This window comes from Puma concolor, chromosome A3 (assembly GCF_028749965.1).
Source record: "Puma concolor isolate L17-30 chromosome A3, mPumCon1.1.hap2, whole genome shotgun sequence".
Taxonomy (NCBI): Eukaryota; Metazoa; Chordata; class Mammalia; order Carnivora; family Felidae; genus Puma; species Puma concolor.
The window spans coordinates 83,731,395-83,747,892 of record NC_141669.1 but is presented as its reverse complement, the minus strand read 5'-3'; the positions used below and the strand labels follow the sequence as shown (position 1 = coordinate 83,747,892).

The following is a 16,498-nucleotide window of genomic DNA, read 5'->3' as shown; positions in this document are numbered from 1 at the left end:
TGCTGTGATTCTCAAAGGTGTCCAGTGCTCCTGAGACATGAAATTCCCAGTTCAAGGGACTACGGATACTTCCTCTTAACTTTAGCTACAGTGCTGTGGAGCTGCCTATGAAACACACACGCACGTGCACTTTTCCTACTGCAACAATCTGTTCCGGTGTAGAAATGAACAAGAGAATATTAGGAAAGAAGGAATTTCATTTGCCCTCCTAGGGGTTTCAGCGAAAACCCTCCTGAACACACAGGAAGACAGGACTATCATTAACTGCTTAACATTAAATTAGCTTCATGAAAGTGTGAAGAGACCACAAAGGGGAAACCAGACCTAGGGATGCCTAGAATTCAGCTCTCCAAATAGCTTCTGTCAGACAGAGGAGGAGAAGGCAGGTAGAACTCCACCTCGTGTTATTTCACGTACATGTTGTCAGTGAAAATCAGGTATCACCACAATTCCATGACAAAATAAACAGCTGCAAGGGGAGCTTTTGGATGCCCACGGTACATCACTCCCAACATCTCTCCAAAGAAACCAAGGTGCTGAATTCCTACCCAGAGCCTTCCTACCTAAAAGACTGACTGCATTTTGAGCTCAGACCCAAGTCTTCTGTTCTGTGGAAGGATGTTTCTTTTTAATCAGACTTCTGTGTTAACTTCCTGCTCACTGAGTGATCTCAATCTTGGACAGCCTAAGAGCCCACCCAAGACAAAGTGCAAGCACAGAGGGTTACAGCATCTGGAAGGCAATCAGAAGGGGAAGGAAGAGACAGGAGAGATAGATGGAAGGAAGGGAGAGAGGGAGAGAGGGAGGAAACCAGGCGAAACTCAAGCAGGACACATGCACTTTGCTACACTGTTTTACAGGTTCTGAGAGGGGCTTTAACCTTCCTCTCTGCTTCCCAGCTGCCTAACCTCAGTGCCTATTTTTCCTTTCTACGTGGCTGCGCACTTCTCTCAAGAAACCAGGGGAAATCACTGAGCATGCTCAGCATGTCACATGCCTTCACTCCCATTAACCTTAAAATTTGTTTTTAAATGGCAGAAGAGTGCAATTAGCACGAAGTATGATGGGAATTCTTAAACTCCATGCAATTTAAATGCAGAAAAAAATCCCTAGTTCTATAAAAGCAGCACACATGGATATGCAATTTTAACTGCATCATTAGAGTGGATCCCCTGGACCGACGTCCAAGGTAAGGGTAGTACTTACAATGAGGAAGAGCACACAGTGCACTTTTCAAAGGGGCGACATGCACACTTTGGATGCACACCATACAGAAGCATCACGCATGGGCGAGTCCCGAATAGCATACTAATACCCCACATTAGAAAACAGGGTGGTCCTTCTGAGAACAAGCGCACTCCAATATCAATCTGTCCCTTCATTGGCTATCATAGGGTAACGGGTGTGCATGGTAATTCCAGATCTGAAAATGTTTAAATCTCCTGCCATGTCTTATTTAACAGTTAACTTATTATGTTAGCGCACTACACGCAATGACAAAATTTGTTTAAATGTAATAAAGGACCTTTCTGTACAGTAAGCTGAATGTTCACACTGAAGCTGGAAACAGAGGTGATGTTTTTCTTCCACCAACAAACCATGCAGAGGATTCCCTGTGCTATCTCCCAGGGATATGTGGCCCTATTTGTCCCTGATTTCCTAATTCCCAGAGCAAGTAAACCCCTAATCTCATCTTCGCAGGAGGTCGGGGCCTTGGTGGAGAACCAACCAACCACTGTGGACCCTGGGCCTCACGGACATTTCTAGGCAAGATGCACCAGGACCCCAACCCCTTGCAACACATCAACTATCCCCCCAGCACCCTAGATCTTCCCATCTCAGTCCCTGCCAATGTCAAACATATTTAGATAATTGTGTGGGTGTTCTAGAACTTTCACTTGTGCACGTGGTCAAACGATATTCAAGGTTCTGACACAAACTGCTGTTAGCATACTGTTGGGATACTAGACACAGAGTTCCACCCCCGTCATTCTTTAGAGACCTTGTAACTAGCTGATCACACACTTTCAATGACACTGGTCAAAGAACAGTGAGGAAACTGGAAGTCATACAAATGATATGAATAGCAACCAGGAAGATACAGAACATTTCATTACTGGGTCAAACTGGATTAATATGTTGCTTTATTTAGGCTCTCTGTGAAACAGAAAACCACACAACCTTTAACTCATGGCTTGCATTATAATGGATTCCACTCTCCTCGGGGAGAGGCACCTGACTTCTTCCACCACAAACCTAGCCTGCTTCCAATATAGCAGCGGTGATAGGAGGTGAAAAACAAACAGTCCTTAATCGAAGCAACATCTAAATCTGGCTGCAAGACGAAACTTCAAGAACCAGGCTCGTGTCTACAAAACTCAATATGTAGCAGGGCCCAGCATAGAGCCCAGCACATGTCTAACTATAAATAAGTATTTATCAAAATGAAACCATATAGAGCCATTCCATTACTAAGCATTTCTCACCAACCCTATACAGGGTGTGACCATAGTAGGCTTGTTTTTGGAAATTACAAAAATATCCACACTCAACAAGGAGCCTCCTTCAAAGTGACCCTGTGAAGGCTAGAAACTGATCCAAACACCACCCTTCTCTAGCCCGCATGCAAGGTTTCTTGAGGAAAGTCCTTCAGAATTTGTCGGTGAATGATACACCAACTGTATCTTCAATAAAGAACTTCTTGCTTTATACATTTCTTATGTATGCCTTATAAACATACCTCTTTTTTAAAAAGCTAAGCTAAAATGACATGATTACATGCTTTCCACATTGAATTTTGCTTTGAATGACTTAAACCTATTATTTCAAATCGAATGGAGCACGCAAAGTGAAAGTTCCCTCCTGCCAATATCATTCATATGAATATACATACGCAATTCCAGAACTCCAGATGCAGTTTGGGCAATCTGACCTTGCTGGAGTAAGTTTAGAGCCTCCCACGTGGACAACCTCTGAGTGAGCATCAAACTGGGAAAATTCTTGGTGCTTGACGATCAACCCCAACAGTTTATTGTCATGTTTCATATGAGACCCAAAAGAGAATTCTTTAGTCGTTTTCCATTCTAGCACCAGATCGCTTTAGTATAAAATTGGCTGAATGTCTTCATTTCTTTGAAACTAAGAGTAAGGAGACTCTATTTTTAAACTTTCTGGAAAGAATTTAAGGAACCCCGTTTTATAAAATGGATTCAACCTTAGCCTCTTGGCTTAGAATACATAAATTTAATGAAACTTCATCATTAAGTGCTTTTAACAAAGAGTTAAATACTTACGCCATGATACCTGAGAGGTGAAACATTTCGGCTGTTATATAGGACAAATAACTGTACAGGAAGACAAAGAGTGGTTCAATCACCCGGATGTTATGCGTGAACCGAGTAGTAAATGCCGCTATAAATCCCAGGAAGATGCCAATCAACACCCCACCAATTCCCACAACAAAGAAGTTTGCAATTCCAGCAAACACGTCAATGGTCTCAATGGTTTTCATCTGGCAAAAAGACTTGAACAAGTTGTACAGGACCTGTGGGAGAAAGAGAGCGCATGGTCAAGACCCTTCCAACTTCCCCGTGTAACTGCAGCCACAGAAAAATCCACCTGGCCTTGCAACAAGGACATTCCTTCTATGTACCAAAGTTGATGACCAGTGGCAATAACTATATTTCTCTATCGCATGTTTTAATATTGTGTTGAATAGCTTTGAACAGAAAGCCATGTAAAAGTGTATTGTCAGCAAAGAGATTTCTAAAAGTGAGGGAGAGGAGACTTCACAATTATGATGTGACTTGCTCCTAAAATGTTATTTTTTAAGATACCATCTAAAAGATAATTTTATGAGATGTGGTTGCCATCCAAGAGGCCCTGCTTGTATTACCGATGCTGGACAAGTAGTACATCACAGAGAAAGCTTGTCGGTGTTGCTGTGAGTTTAGTTACTTTGTGAGGCTCTCTGGTGAGGCCCTGCCCTGGAAGGGGCCCCACCCAGCAGTCCAGGTACTCCATCTAAAGGTATCTTCCTCCCAGGGCACTGAGGTCCTCCCTTCTCACCCCTCCTCCTCACCCCGCCCACACATGCACATCAGCTAGAACAGGAGACCCAAAGGAACTTTCTTGAAGTCAAGAGGCACCTGTGTCGTGTGTGTGTATGTGTGTGTGTGTGTGTGTGTGTGTGTGTGTGTATGTGTGTGTGTGTGTGTGTGTGCGCGCGCGCACATGCACACTGTAATTTCATATATATTTTATCCCTTTTCTAAAGTAATGAGCTTACCCAGGTACCTGGCTTCTGAAAAATCCACAGTCTTTACATAGTATCAGTTTAATTAAGCTTCAAAAATGCCAGGCACTTCATGTCTGCTAGGGAATATGCTTGCAAACATGTTTCTAAGGGTCACTGGGCCAAATGAAACAGGAAGTGATGGCTTACGCCCTGCCACACTTTTTACAAAGCCAGCAAGTAAAATACTCCAGCAGGTGCCCTGCTTCTTTTCATTGCGTTATTTACAGCCAGAATCTCCAGGGAAGCTGGCTGTCAGGACATTGGGATGAAGGCCTTTTACAGTACAGGCCGTGCTACCCCCTTATTTGGTTTCTGAGAAGCTAAAATTGAACCCATTTGTCCATGGTCACACAAAATGTCACAGGCAATATGAGAATCCAGGTCTTCTGACCTTCCCGGTAAGTTTTTCAAGCTTCAACCACGGGAGAGTGAGTCAAGTTCTGACCCAGCGAACCAGAGTGTGATCTGGAAAAAAGTCTACTCCACTCTTCACCTCACTTAAGGTCCTTTTTTAGTCTACCGTGTTACAGGTTTTGTGTAATTTTTCCCTCTTTTCCGCTGGATCATACACTCCTTGTGGTCAGGGTTCATTCCTTATTATAATTTGCTTCTTTCATGCTGCCTGGAGGGGGACAATAAATGTCTGCTGGTTTTGAAGAAAGCAGATTACTAAGAAATTAGGAGCTTTGCTCATTCACAGGTATGACACTCAAGAGCATTTGGTCTTGGACCACCAAGAAATGACTTGAGTAACTCATGCCCCCAAAGATTTGAATATGTTGAGAGTATCATCATTTTCTGAAAAAGAAACTGACTTCAAGCAGTGGCTGCTTCCTACTTTCAACCAGAGGCTTGCTGCATACGGGATTCCATCAGCATCAACATGCCACGGTTGCTTCCTGAGGCAGGTTCAGAGATGTGCTATATATACCCCATGTCTCCAAACAGCCAAGACTGAAGGGTGACGGTCACCTGCTTCCTGAGGAGAGAGGCAGGTTTCCTGGCCAGCCATCTCTGCGTAGACAAGCTCCCCAGGCCACTTGGTCACTGTACTTCTATCCCCAGGCTCCATGACTTCTGCTCTCCTTGTCTCCCACCTACACCAGCAAATCTCAGCTCTCCCTTGCTCAAATGCCCCATACAGCCAACACAAGACTCACTTCCTTTATTTTTTAAAAAATTTGTTTAACGTTATTTAGTTTTGAGAGAGAGAGAGAGAGAGAGAGAGAGACAGAGTGCGAGTGGAAGAGGGTCAGAGAGAAAGGGAGACACAGAATCCAGGGCAGGCTCCAGGCTCTGAGCTGTTAGTACAGAGCCCGATGTGGGGCTTGAACTCAAGAAACATGGGATTGTGACCTGAGCCAAAGTCAGATGCTTAACCTACTGAGCCACCCAGGGGCCCTAAGACTCCCTTCCTTTTAATATTGTTATTCTATTTGCCACTCTCAAGTTTAAAATCCTTGACTTCCTGGGGTGCCTGGGTGGCTCAGTTGGTTAAGAGTCCAATTTCAGCTCAGGTCATGATGTCGCAATTTGTGACCTCGAGCCCCACGTCGGGCTCTGTGCTGACAGCTTGAGGCCCGGAGCTTGCTTCGAATTCTGTGTCTCCCTCTCTCTGCCTGTCCCCCACTCACAATCTGTCTCTCTCTCTCAAAAAAAAAAAAAAAAAAAAAAATTTTAAAAAAAAGTAGTAATAATCAAATCGAATCAAATCCTTGACTTCCTGACTTTGGGGAAGGCTCAATACACCTGACAACAATTTTTTTTTCTTTTTTTACCACTTTCCAACACCCTTCAGTCTGGAAGGGGGTCTCATCACAGCTCCACAAAACATACCATATTTATCCATTACTGCCCCTGGTTTCCTTCTTGTGGTTTCTCTTGGCAGAAACCTACCAAGTAAACCCACGGCAATCTTTATCTATCTTCCATGGCCCAGCTGAAGCTGCTACTCCTCTCCAGAGCCTTCCTGTACGTCTACAGCCCCTGCAAATCACCTTATCCTCTGCCCTCCTACAATTGAGATGAGCTCCAAACCAGTTGGGCTTTGGTGATGCACCATTTGCATTGTAGGTGTTGCCTCTTGGTGCCTACCTCATTTCCCCAGCAAAAGCAGAGAGCCCTTGCACACAGAACCCAAATCTCCTTCTCCTCCTCTCTCACATCTCCCCTCCCCACCCCATCGAGCACATTTATGAGGCCTCCAAAGGAGGTGCAGGCCCATGACTAGCATATAGTCACAGTTTTTCCAGAGGCATTTTCCTCCTTTTCAATCCGTCAAATCCACCCAAGGGACATTCTGGTTTCAATAGCTTTTTAGGTTTTGCAGAGAACAAAGCTGAGTCACAGGCACTGTACGTTCTGCACCCGGGCAGAAGCTCCAGTTGGATCAATCTACTGCCTCAGATACCAGGGCAATGTTACAGGGAAATGTCTTAGGTAGAGACGTTGCCTTGACAACCAGAAAGCTTTCCATAACCTCCCACCTGCTTTACACTGAACCTGATACCTAGTGATCGGCACAAGATAAAATTCTTTTAGTTACCACTGGCCATAACCCATAGTTAGTTCGTTCCAGTTAAATACTTTAGTTGTATCACAGGGGAATCTATGTAGAAAAGTGCTTTTGGAGATTTTATGATATACTATATTTATATATATGTTATACGTGTATGTAAAATATATAAACATATATATAAATATGACGGCTACGATTATGTCGCTAGTTGGTCTGTGCAAAGCTGACTTCAATCTGACAACTGTACTTTTCGAAGACTGAAATACGGGTGTTGCCTGTATTTTGTAGTGGGCTAATCTGACAGCTGAGTACTTTCCAATCTTTCTACTTGATACTGGGGTTTGAAAAATTCTTACATAAGCACCCTGCTAGCTCAGCTGTTAGAGCAGGAGACTCCTAAAATACTTACATATAGAAGCATTAGAAATGATCTATTGTGACCTTTGATTTAAAATGTGCAATAATTCAGTGAAATCACAGAACACAAAGATGCAAATATGGATCCTTTACCAGAATAGCTCTGTTCCGGAAAAACAGTTTCCAGGTCACTTTTTTTTTTTTTTATGTGAAATACAAGAAATAATTATCTTTTCATAAGGAATTTGAAATATAGTCTGTTACTCGCAAGAGCAACAATGAGTACCAAGTGGTTGCTGTTTACCTTCTAGCTTCCTGAAGTTAAATTCCAGGGCACTGCACATAACGACTGGGCCATTAAAGCCCATCCCCAGCCTCGTTCCAAAGAACCAGCTATCCTTATCCAAGCCTTGTTATGGTTGATTAAGGAAATTCTTTAAGTGTTCTTGAAAAATGTATCAGGTTATTCAATGGGTGCATTAACACGGTCTAGAGGTGATATTGGAAATTACCATTTGAGCACAAGTCATTGGATTATGGACTACTAGGAATGGCAGGAATGATCTGGTAACTGACAGCCTGAGCCATCTTTGCCTAATAAGGAAAATTTTGACAGATTTTCCTAAAATATTTACCATAAGGGAAAGTACAAAGTTCCCAATTAAAAATCTCACCTTTGTTCCTTTGGCTGTCATTTCCCCAGCTGATTCCAATCTACTATAGCCTTAGACAGTGGCACAGTTGGACTGCAACATATGTATCATCAATTTCTCTTTGAATGGGGACATTTTTAGGGTAGGTTTTCTCCCCTCATCTCTGCCACCTCAGTAGTGAACCTACCGTGATTTGGGGAAGGAATTAATTGCACTGACCTATAATTTCACTCATCAACCAGACTACCTTTTTAACCCGAGTTCTCTGTGTTTAATCTTTACCCTTCTAGTTGCAACTCCTAGTGACTCAGCATTTTCACTGTACACAGCAGGATTCATACTTTTCATGCCTTTCCCTACCCTAAGAGTCCTTAAAACACTCCTGGAGATAAGACTAAATGTCAAAGAATCTTCCATAAAACATCTCCACTTCTATACTCTGAGGGTACCTAACTGGGAGGCAAAATGATCATTTTTACAACGTTGTTCTAATCATTCCTAACACCACATCAGTGCAGTCCACTATTCAGCCAGTTCAGTGAAAATAATACCTGGTAGTTTATTCTTCGGCTTTAGGTAGGCAAAACCCTTGGGCATGCCCTGCTATCCTGTGGGTGTGGCTTTAAGGGTCCTCAGCTTGGAGCCCAGCGTATATAACCTGAGGAAGGCTCATTCATGGGAAACCATTACAGTCATCCTGACTTACAGGTGTTGGCTTTGTAACAAGGGCTTTCACATCTAAAGGGCAGTCATGCCCTTTCTCTGTCCTTGCCCTCCTTCCTGTAGTGGAATGACATCCTCAATTTGGCCCACTGCCCTCTCTGTCCATAAAATCACATTTGATGGCTTGGTGCCTCTTGACAGGAAGCACAGGATGTGCCTCTGGAAAGCCTGGGGCCTTCGCACACTTTGAATGGTGGTTTAGCCAGATTGTTTCTTCATATCTGATTCTCGACAAACTCAAAGAATGGACACTGAGTTGTCTGAATGACAGATTTTATGAGAAGAGAAAGCAGTGTAGTATCACTCTGAAACTGAGCTGACATTGCTATACTGCCCAAGAATGAGTACAGCAAGGTGTTATTATTTCTTTATAAAATTTTCTATATGCAAAAGAGATCCAAGAAATCCTCATTAAAATGTCCACAATCTATCTCAACAAGGGTAACGTGTACATATCAAACTAGAAGTTAGAATAAATCACAAAATGTCTTCATTGCTATGGCACCTTCCCAGTTACAATTTATATTGGTAAGTTAATGACTGATCACTGTTAATGAACAATGGAATAAAGGAAGTGTATTTTGTTACTTGCGTGAGGCAACTTAGCTGCCTTAAAATACCCATCTTAGCAGCCATTCTAAAAGATGGGATTTCCTGGGGCACCCCAGTGGCTCAGTCAGTTGAGCGTCTGACTCTTGATTTCAGCTCAGGTCATGATCTCATGTCTCGTGAGTTCAAGCCCCACATCGGGCTCTTTGCTGACAGTGCAGAGCCTGCTTGGGATTCTCTGTCTCCCTCTCTCCCTGCCCCTCCCCTACTCGCTCTCTATCTCTGTCTCTCAAAATAAATAAACATTTTAAAAAATGGGATTCCCTTCTCAATAAATTACTTTCTACCTAATAATGTCCACATGGAGTTAGTGGATATCCTTGAAAATGATATTTTACTCAGTTCAGGGGTCTGAATATAGGCTAATGGCGAGTGATGTAGGTTTCTGTGCTGACTTTTAAGTGAATCAGGAATAATATTTTAATGAAAGGACCTAATGAAGGGGGTGATGTAAATTACGCAAGTTACTTAAAAGGATTTAATCCTTCTCTGCCTCAACTTTCTTCCCTATCAAAGGTAAAGAAATAATTACTGCATAGGTTGTCGTAAAGACCCAAGCACAAAGCAGACATCCACAAAAGGGTCACGGCTACATTGACAACTGTCACCATCACCACTACGGATTGGTGGCTGACATAAAACGGCCTCACTGGTGCCCACTAACAGGTTTACCGATACAGGGACACCTGAGTGTCTTTTGCTGCCGGAGGGGCATTTTGTAGGCCTTTTGCTGGGTGGACAGAGACACTTCCCGGTCACTTCTCCGTGTTTTGCCTGAGCTCCGAAAGCAGGGCGGAGGTAAATTGTGCTACCGTGAAGATCCCAACAGCCTCGGACTCTAATTATGGGGTAATTAGTGACAATAAAAAATAACTAGGATTTTCAGAACAAATACCCACTTGCAGGAAAGTGGCGAGGACCAGAAATAAGCTGGCTGAGTGATGTGTGATGAAAAGTTGGCCTAAAATCATGAAATGACAAATAAACCAGGCCCAGATACAGAACAGTACACAGCAGGTACTATTGTTTCACTTCTATCGCGTGTATCGTATACTGGCAGCGTCGCATCTCACAAAGAATTCTGGGACTTGAAGTCCTTAAATTCTATTCAAAGACCATCACTTTTGAAAATGGCACATGATGGGGCGCCTGGGTGGCGCAGTCGGTTAAGCGTCCGACTTCAGCCAGGTCACGATCTCGCGCTCCGTGAGTTCGAGCCCCGCGTCGGGCTCTGGGCTGATGGCTCAGAGCCTGGAGCCTGTTTCCGATTCTGTGTCTCCCTCTCTCTCTGCCCCTCCCCCGTTCATGTTCTGTCTCTCTCTGTCGCAAAAATAAATAAACGTTGGAAAAAAAAAAAAAAAGAAAATGGCACATGAGGGGTGCCTGGGTGGCTCAGTGAGTTGAGCGTTCGACTCTTGGTTTCGGCTCAGGTCACGATCTCACGGTTTTTAAGTTTGAGCCCCACGCTCAACTTAGTTAGCGTGGAGCCTGTTTGGGATTCTCTCTCCTCCTCTCTCTGCCCCTCCCCCACCTCCTCTCTCTCTTTGCCTCTCTCTCAAAATCAATAAACCTCAAAAAAAATTTTTTTGAAAATGCCAAATGAGAAATCCTCAGAGATAGGAAGGTCACAATCACTCTTACGCTCCTCTGTTCCAAGCAGGGACCCGCAATAGTTTGTACAACCCAGTGCAAAGTGAAAATGAGGGGCCTGCTGTATAAAAACAAATAAAAAAGTCATTAATCAATAAAAATCTTTACAAGGTATTTCAAGACAGCAGTAACAGCATGAAACCAAGCGCGGGGCCTTCCTAAGCACTGGGCCGTACAAGTGTGCAGGCAGGCTGCACCTTCGGAGTCTCACCTCAGCTGTCACTACCAGACACAGATAGACCAGCGGTGTTGGAGCGACACAGCATGAACCTGTTACTCACCACTGTCACTGCATCATTCAGCAGGGACTCTCCAAAGACCAGGATGTAGAGCTGCTCGTTGACCTGGATGTTCTCGAAGACAGCGAGCACAGCCACGGGGTCCACCGCTGAGATTAAGCTGCCGAAGAGTAGATTCTGGAGCAGAGTGATGTCACTCAGGCCAAAGGCTTCAATTTGGCAGATACCAAACAAAGACACCCCAATGCCAATGGAATTCCAGAGGGTCCCTACCACAGCATACCAGAAAATGGTGCCAATGTTCTCAAAGAACGGGCGAGTGGGCATGAAATAGCCCGCATCAAGCACAATGGGTGGGAGAAGATACAAGAAAAACACATCAGTCTTCATGGCAGGGGGGGACTTTTCATCGACCCCAAAAATAATCCCTCCTAGCAGCAGGCCAACCATTATAAGGAGGCAGCTCTCAGGCACTATTGTGGGCAACTTGTGATACAGATGGAAGCCTGTGAAGGAAAAAATAAAGACAAGGCATTTGGGTTGTGCATGAATTAGGGAGAAGGTATACTGGTTCTCTTTGCCAGAACCAATAGGTTCTGTTTCAAAACCTCCCAGGTCAGCATAATTGGCTACAGACTGGCTTTACAGATTATGATGTACAAAGTCAGATGATCTCCTTAAAACTATTCACAAAGTACATGGAGGCACAAATGCAACTTTACATTAGAAGTTGAATGAGATACATACGTAATACACAGCACGGCTTTGTCTAAATTCCAATTAAGTTTTCTTAAATGAGATCACGCAATTTTACATGTGAAGCAATTTTGCGATTTCCAACACATTTTCAAATGTGACAGGTCATTTCAAAAAACTTCAATGGGGCGCCTGGGTGGCTCAGTCGGTTGAGCGTCCGACTTCAGCTCAGGTCATGATCTCTCGGTCTATGAGTTTGAGCCCTGCATTGGGCTCTGTGCTGACAGCTCAGAGCCTGGAGCCTGCTTCGGATTCTGTGTCTCCCATTCTCTCTGCCCCTCCCCCACTCATGCGCGCGCGCGTGCGCGCGCGCGCACTCTCTCTCTCTCTCTCTCTCTCTCTCCCCCCCCGTCAAAAATAAGTAAAACATTAAAAAAAATTTTTTTAATAAAAATAAAAAAATAAAACTTCAAGGAGGAGGTAGGGCAGTTATTTTCACCGTTTTAAATGTATTCATTTACGTGGAACCCGAGGCTCACAGAGATACAGGGTCTTGCCACGGTGGCCACATCACATGGTAGCTTTTGGGTTACCACTGTGCCCTCTAGTACTGAGAAGAGCTTTAACTTACTTAATATTTTTAATGTCTGATGATCTCTTGGAACGCTAAGTATGTTTAATTTTTCAGAGGTCTGAAACAACCAAATCAACCCTCCAAAGGCACATCAGGTAGTTATGACACGAGAGGTGTAAACACACCACGATCTCCAGTCTCAGAGAGTCTCCAATTGAGGCAATGGAAGAGATACATTTATGACCTCCTCTGATGTAAGACACTGTGTGATAAGGCCCCAAACAGCCACTAGGGGAGCAGCAGAGAAGGACATCATGGAGGAAGCAACATCAGGCAGGGCTTCCTTAAAGGACAGACTTTAAATACACAGAGGATGGGGCGCCTGGGTGGCGCAGTCGGTTAAGCGTCCGACTTCAGCCAGGTCACGATCTCGCGGTCCGTGAGTTCGAGCCCCGCGTCAGGCTCTGGGCTGATGGCTCAGAGCCTGGAGCCTGTTTCCGATTCTGTGTCTCCCTCTCTCTCTGCCCCTCCCCCGTTCATGCTCTGTCTCTCTCTATCCCAAAGATAAATAAACGTTGAAAAAAAAAAAAAATTAAAAAAAAATAAATACACAGAGGAAGCATGAAGAGTCTCCCAGGAAGAGAAGAAATGGAGGGAAATACCCATCTCCTAATCCATGGTGGAGCCCAGTGTAGCTTTATTGCAAAGACTATGTCGGGGGGGGGGGGGGGGGGGCGAGGCCTGCAGCAATAAAAGGAGAGGAATGTGAATTGTACCAGTACATGGGGTAACATGAGGAGCAAGTTCACACATGAAAGGCCAGCCCTTATTTACGAGGCAACAGCGAGCCATCCTGAAGACATCTCACACACTGTAGAATTAACGCGGCACGTGGAAGTGATCTGTTATAGGAACGCAATACGGAAATGACAGAATGAGTCCTTAGAAGCTCTGAATCACAAAAATTTTAACAAGAAATCCCTTAGTACAAACCGTACTAAAGTCATAGCACGAAATAGCTTCTACACGACAGCAAAACACTAAACGAACAATTTGAAGAGACATAAAGACCTAATTTCTAAATAATGAAGTAAACATCTTTACGTTGGGATTCGAATCATTCCTCCAGCATTGATCATTTTATTATTCATATTCTAGCAGGCTCCAATAATTGGTGAATAAATGTATTCAACTGGTTCAGCCACTCTTTACCCATAACCTCTATCCTGCTGACCCCTCTGCTGAACAGAGAATTTTAAGAAAGTCCCCTGAAAACCGTATCTTTGTCTTTGTTTTTTTTTTAATTAAAAAAAAAAATTTTTTAATGTTTATTTTTGAGAGAGACAGAGACGGAGCATGAGTGGGGAGGGGCAGAGAGAGAGACACACACAGAATCTGAAGCAGGCCCCAGGCTCTGAACTGTCAGCACAGAGCCCAACCGCGGGGCTTGAACCCACGAATCGTGAGACCATGACCTGAGCTGAAGTTGCACACTTAACCGACTGAACCACCCAGGCGCCCCTGAAAACCGTATCTTTGTAACCTCTCTTCACAATGACTCCTGCTTCTACGTTCAACTTCCCCCTGTGTGATAAGGATGTGCCCACAATAGCCCTGCTGGCCCCCTTGATTCTAAGGGAAACCAGCTCCTTTCTGGAATGCAGGACAGGAAGATCCAACTTGAAGGCGCCGTGTGTGCTGTAAGCCTTAATGGCTGCTGTCTGACAATGGCCCGTGGCTTCACATCCAGTGCTCCCACTCTGCCTGCGGCTGTGGATAGGTCACAACCAGGCCCAGGCCTGTTTGGTTATCTGGCGACAAACGTACCTGCCACCTTAGGACTGGAACAATCATGAGTTGATGGCTGCATGGCAGTCACCACTGTGCCTATAATATCACACATGCCCCCCAATTTTGGCTTCTTCCCCGTCTTCTACATGAAAACACAAGAGAAAAAAGTTCTAAAGAAATGCACAGAAGGCCTAGGATCCTTTACAGACGCAAGGCTTCTTCCTGGTGGTGGCTCCCTCTTCTTCTGGCCTCTTGCTTTCCTCTTCCTGCCACTCAGTCCCAGAAAACCCAGTGTTGCCATGTGGAGTGTCGTCTCCTCTCACTGTATTGAAACGAGGTCCTACTCCTAAGGATGGAGGGTGGGAAACAAGGCAGATGAAAGAAAGGAAGAAACAGAGGCTGCTTGTATGCATTTTGCAGGCCAACAGCTGCCATGCTCTGGCGCCATGATGGATCCTAACCAGGAACCGGGGGAGCAGAAAATGACCAAGCACATGCCAGAGAAAGGCAGAAGAATACCATTAGATGAAAGGGCCACTGGGAGAGGGGGCTAAAAGAGATGGGGCTGGGGGATGAGGAGGGGGAAGTCTGGTAGCAGCAAACATCAGAAAAGAACAGTGAACATCAAGAACTGTTGTTTAAAAGGTCCTGCCTTTAGGGGCATCTGAGTAGCTCAGTCAGTTGAGCGTCCGACTTCAGCTCAGGTCGTGATCTCTTGGTTTGTGAGTGCCACGCATGAAGCTCATTGCTATTAGTGTGGCTCCTCTGTCCCTCTCTCTCTCTACCCCTCCCCCTCCTGCGTTCATGCTCTCTTCCTCAAAAATAAACATTTAAAAATAAGTAAATAAAAATAAAAGAGCCTGTGTTTATATTTTTAAAACACTGTTTCCCTTTCTTTTACGAATGTTTTGGTCATTCCGAATTGGTCTGAGTGACCCTTGCTTGAAACTGGACAGTAGTCCCAAATCTGCCCAGTTGTTCCACAAGCAAGGGGGGATTAAATGAAAGGTGGTCATAAGACATCTTCGTTCTGTGCTTCTGGGTAAACACAAGCAGAGACACTGAATTTTCTAAGACACTCTCTGTGGGCACAGAAGGTTTTGGGTGTTAAGCGTCTATGGTTTATGAATGACAAGAGTCAAGACACCTATCACCAAAATAACTAATCAAAACAAAAGTCATCTTAAATGTCACTGTTCACAGAATAAAACAAATAAATCAACACTTGCCAGTGTGAATTCATTTGTGGCTCTCCCCACCCTCAATTCTTTGGAGGGTACATGAATTTGAATGGACAGAATTTGCTCTGCAGAGTCATTATCTCATCAAATGCTATGGAGAAACAGATCAGTAATCAGGGAAACAAAAAAAAAAAAGGAAAACAAATGAACTTTCTGATGATTTTCACGAGGTTGAACGTGTGCTACTCCAAGTACAATCTACTGCTCAGTCTAGGGGTCAGCTAATTTTTTTCCACAGAGGGCCAGATAGCAAATATTTTCAGCTTGCAGGCCATATTTTACTCTGCCGTTATGGTACAAAGGAAGCCAGAGATGATACCTAAGTGCAGGAGTATGTTCTAGGGAGGCTTTCTTTGTGGACATGTCCTACTAGTTTTTATGTCACGAAATGTCATTCTTCTTTTGATTTTGTTTAAAAATATAACAGCCTTTCTTGACCCACAGGCCATACAAAACCAGGGCAGGAGCCATGCTGGGCCCCTAGGCTGTGGTTTACCTGTCCCTGTTTTAGTTTGTTCTTTGTATTTCCTGCTAAATTCTACTTAGTAATGTATGGGGCGTTGTAATTGTGTCATTCACTTTTTATCACTAGCACATAAGAGTCTGTGAGGGTGGATGCTTTAAATTTTCAAAATTCACTTAGCAAGAAGGGGAACAGGATTAGGGTCTCATACAAAATGCGTAGTTAAGACAATCCTCTCTTGGAGTGAATCTATTTTAATTTCTCTTTGCATACAAGTGTTGAAATTAACTGAGCTTTTTTTTTAAGAGCTTAAGATCTATGTAGAAAGAAGTACAATGCAATTGTATTTTCTCATTATGCTTATAAGCTATTTGTCAAATCCTGGGAAGAGAAGACAGGAAGCTTCCAGATAGCAGGATCCACAGAAGAGCAACAATGTAAAAAACCTAAATCCCAGAGAACCACCACCAACAAAAAACCATACAAAATAAGTTTCAAAAATTACATACAGTTCTTTATTTATTTACTTTGAGAGAAAAAGTAAATAAATGTGAGCTGGGGAGGGGCAGAAAGAAAGAGAGAGAGACAGAGAGACAGAGAGAAAATCCGAAGCAGGCTTCATACTGCCAGGGCAGTGCCCGATGCAGGGCTCAAATTCACCAACTGCGAGGTCATGACTTGAGCTGA

The 16,498-nt window shown here is 43.9% G+C and overlaps 1 protein-coding gene across 1 annotated transcript in view; it reads right to left on the bottom strand.

Annotated features, from left to right (window-relative positions):
* The window catches only part of SLC9A2 (solute carrier family 9 member A2), a 100,850-nt gene that overhangs the window by 49,464 nt on the left and 34,888 nt on the right, over positions 1-16,498 (bottom strand). The window contains exons 2-3 of the mRNA XM_025932751.2: positions 11,089-11,552; positions 3,294-3,544 (exon numbers count right to left, since the gene is read on the bottom strand). Of these exons, the coding sequence (XP_025788536.2) occupies positions 3,294-3,544; positions 11,089-11,552 (715 nt within the window). The remainder of the gene's footprint in view (positions 1-3,293; positions 3,545-11,088; positions 11,553-16,498) is intronic.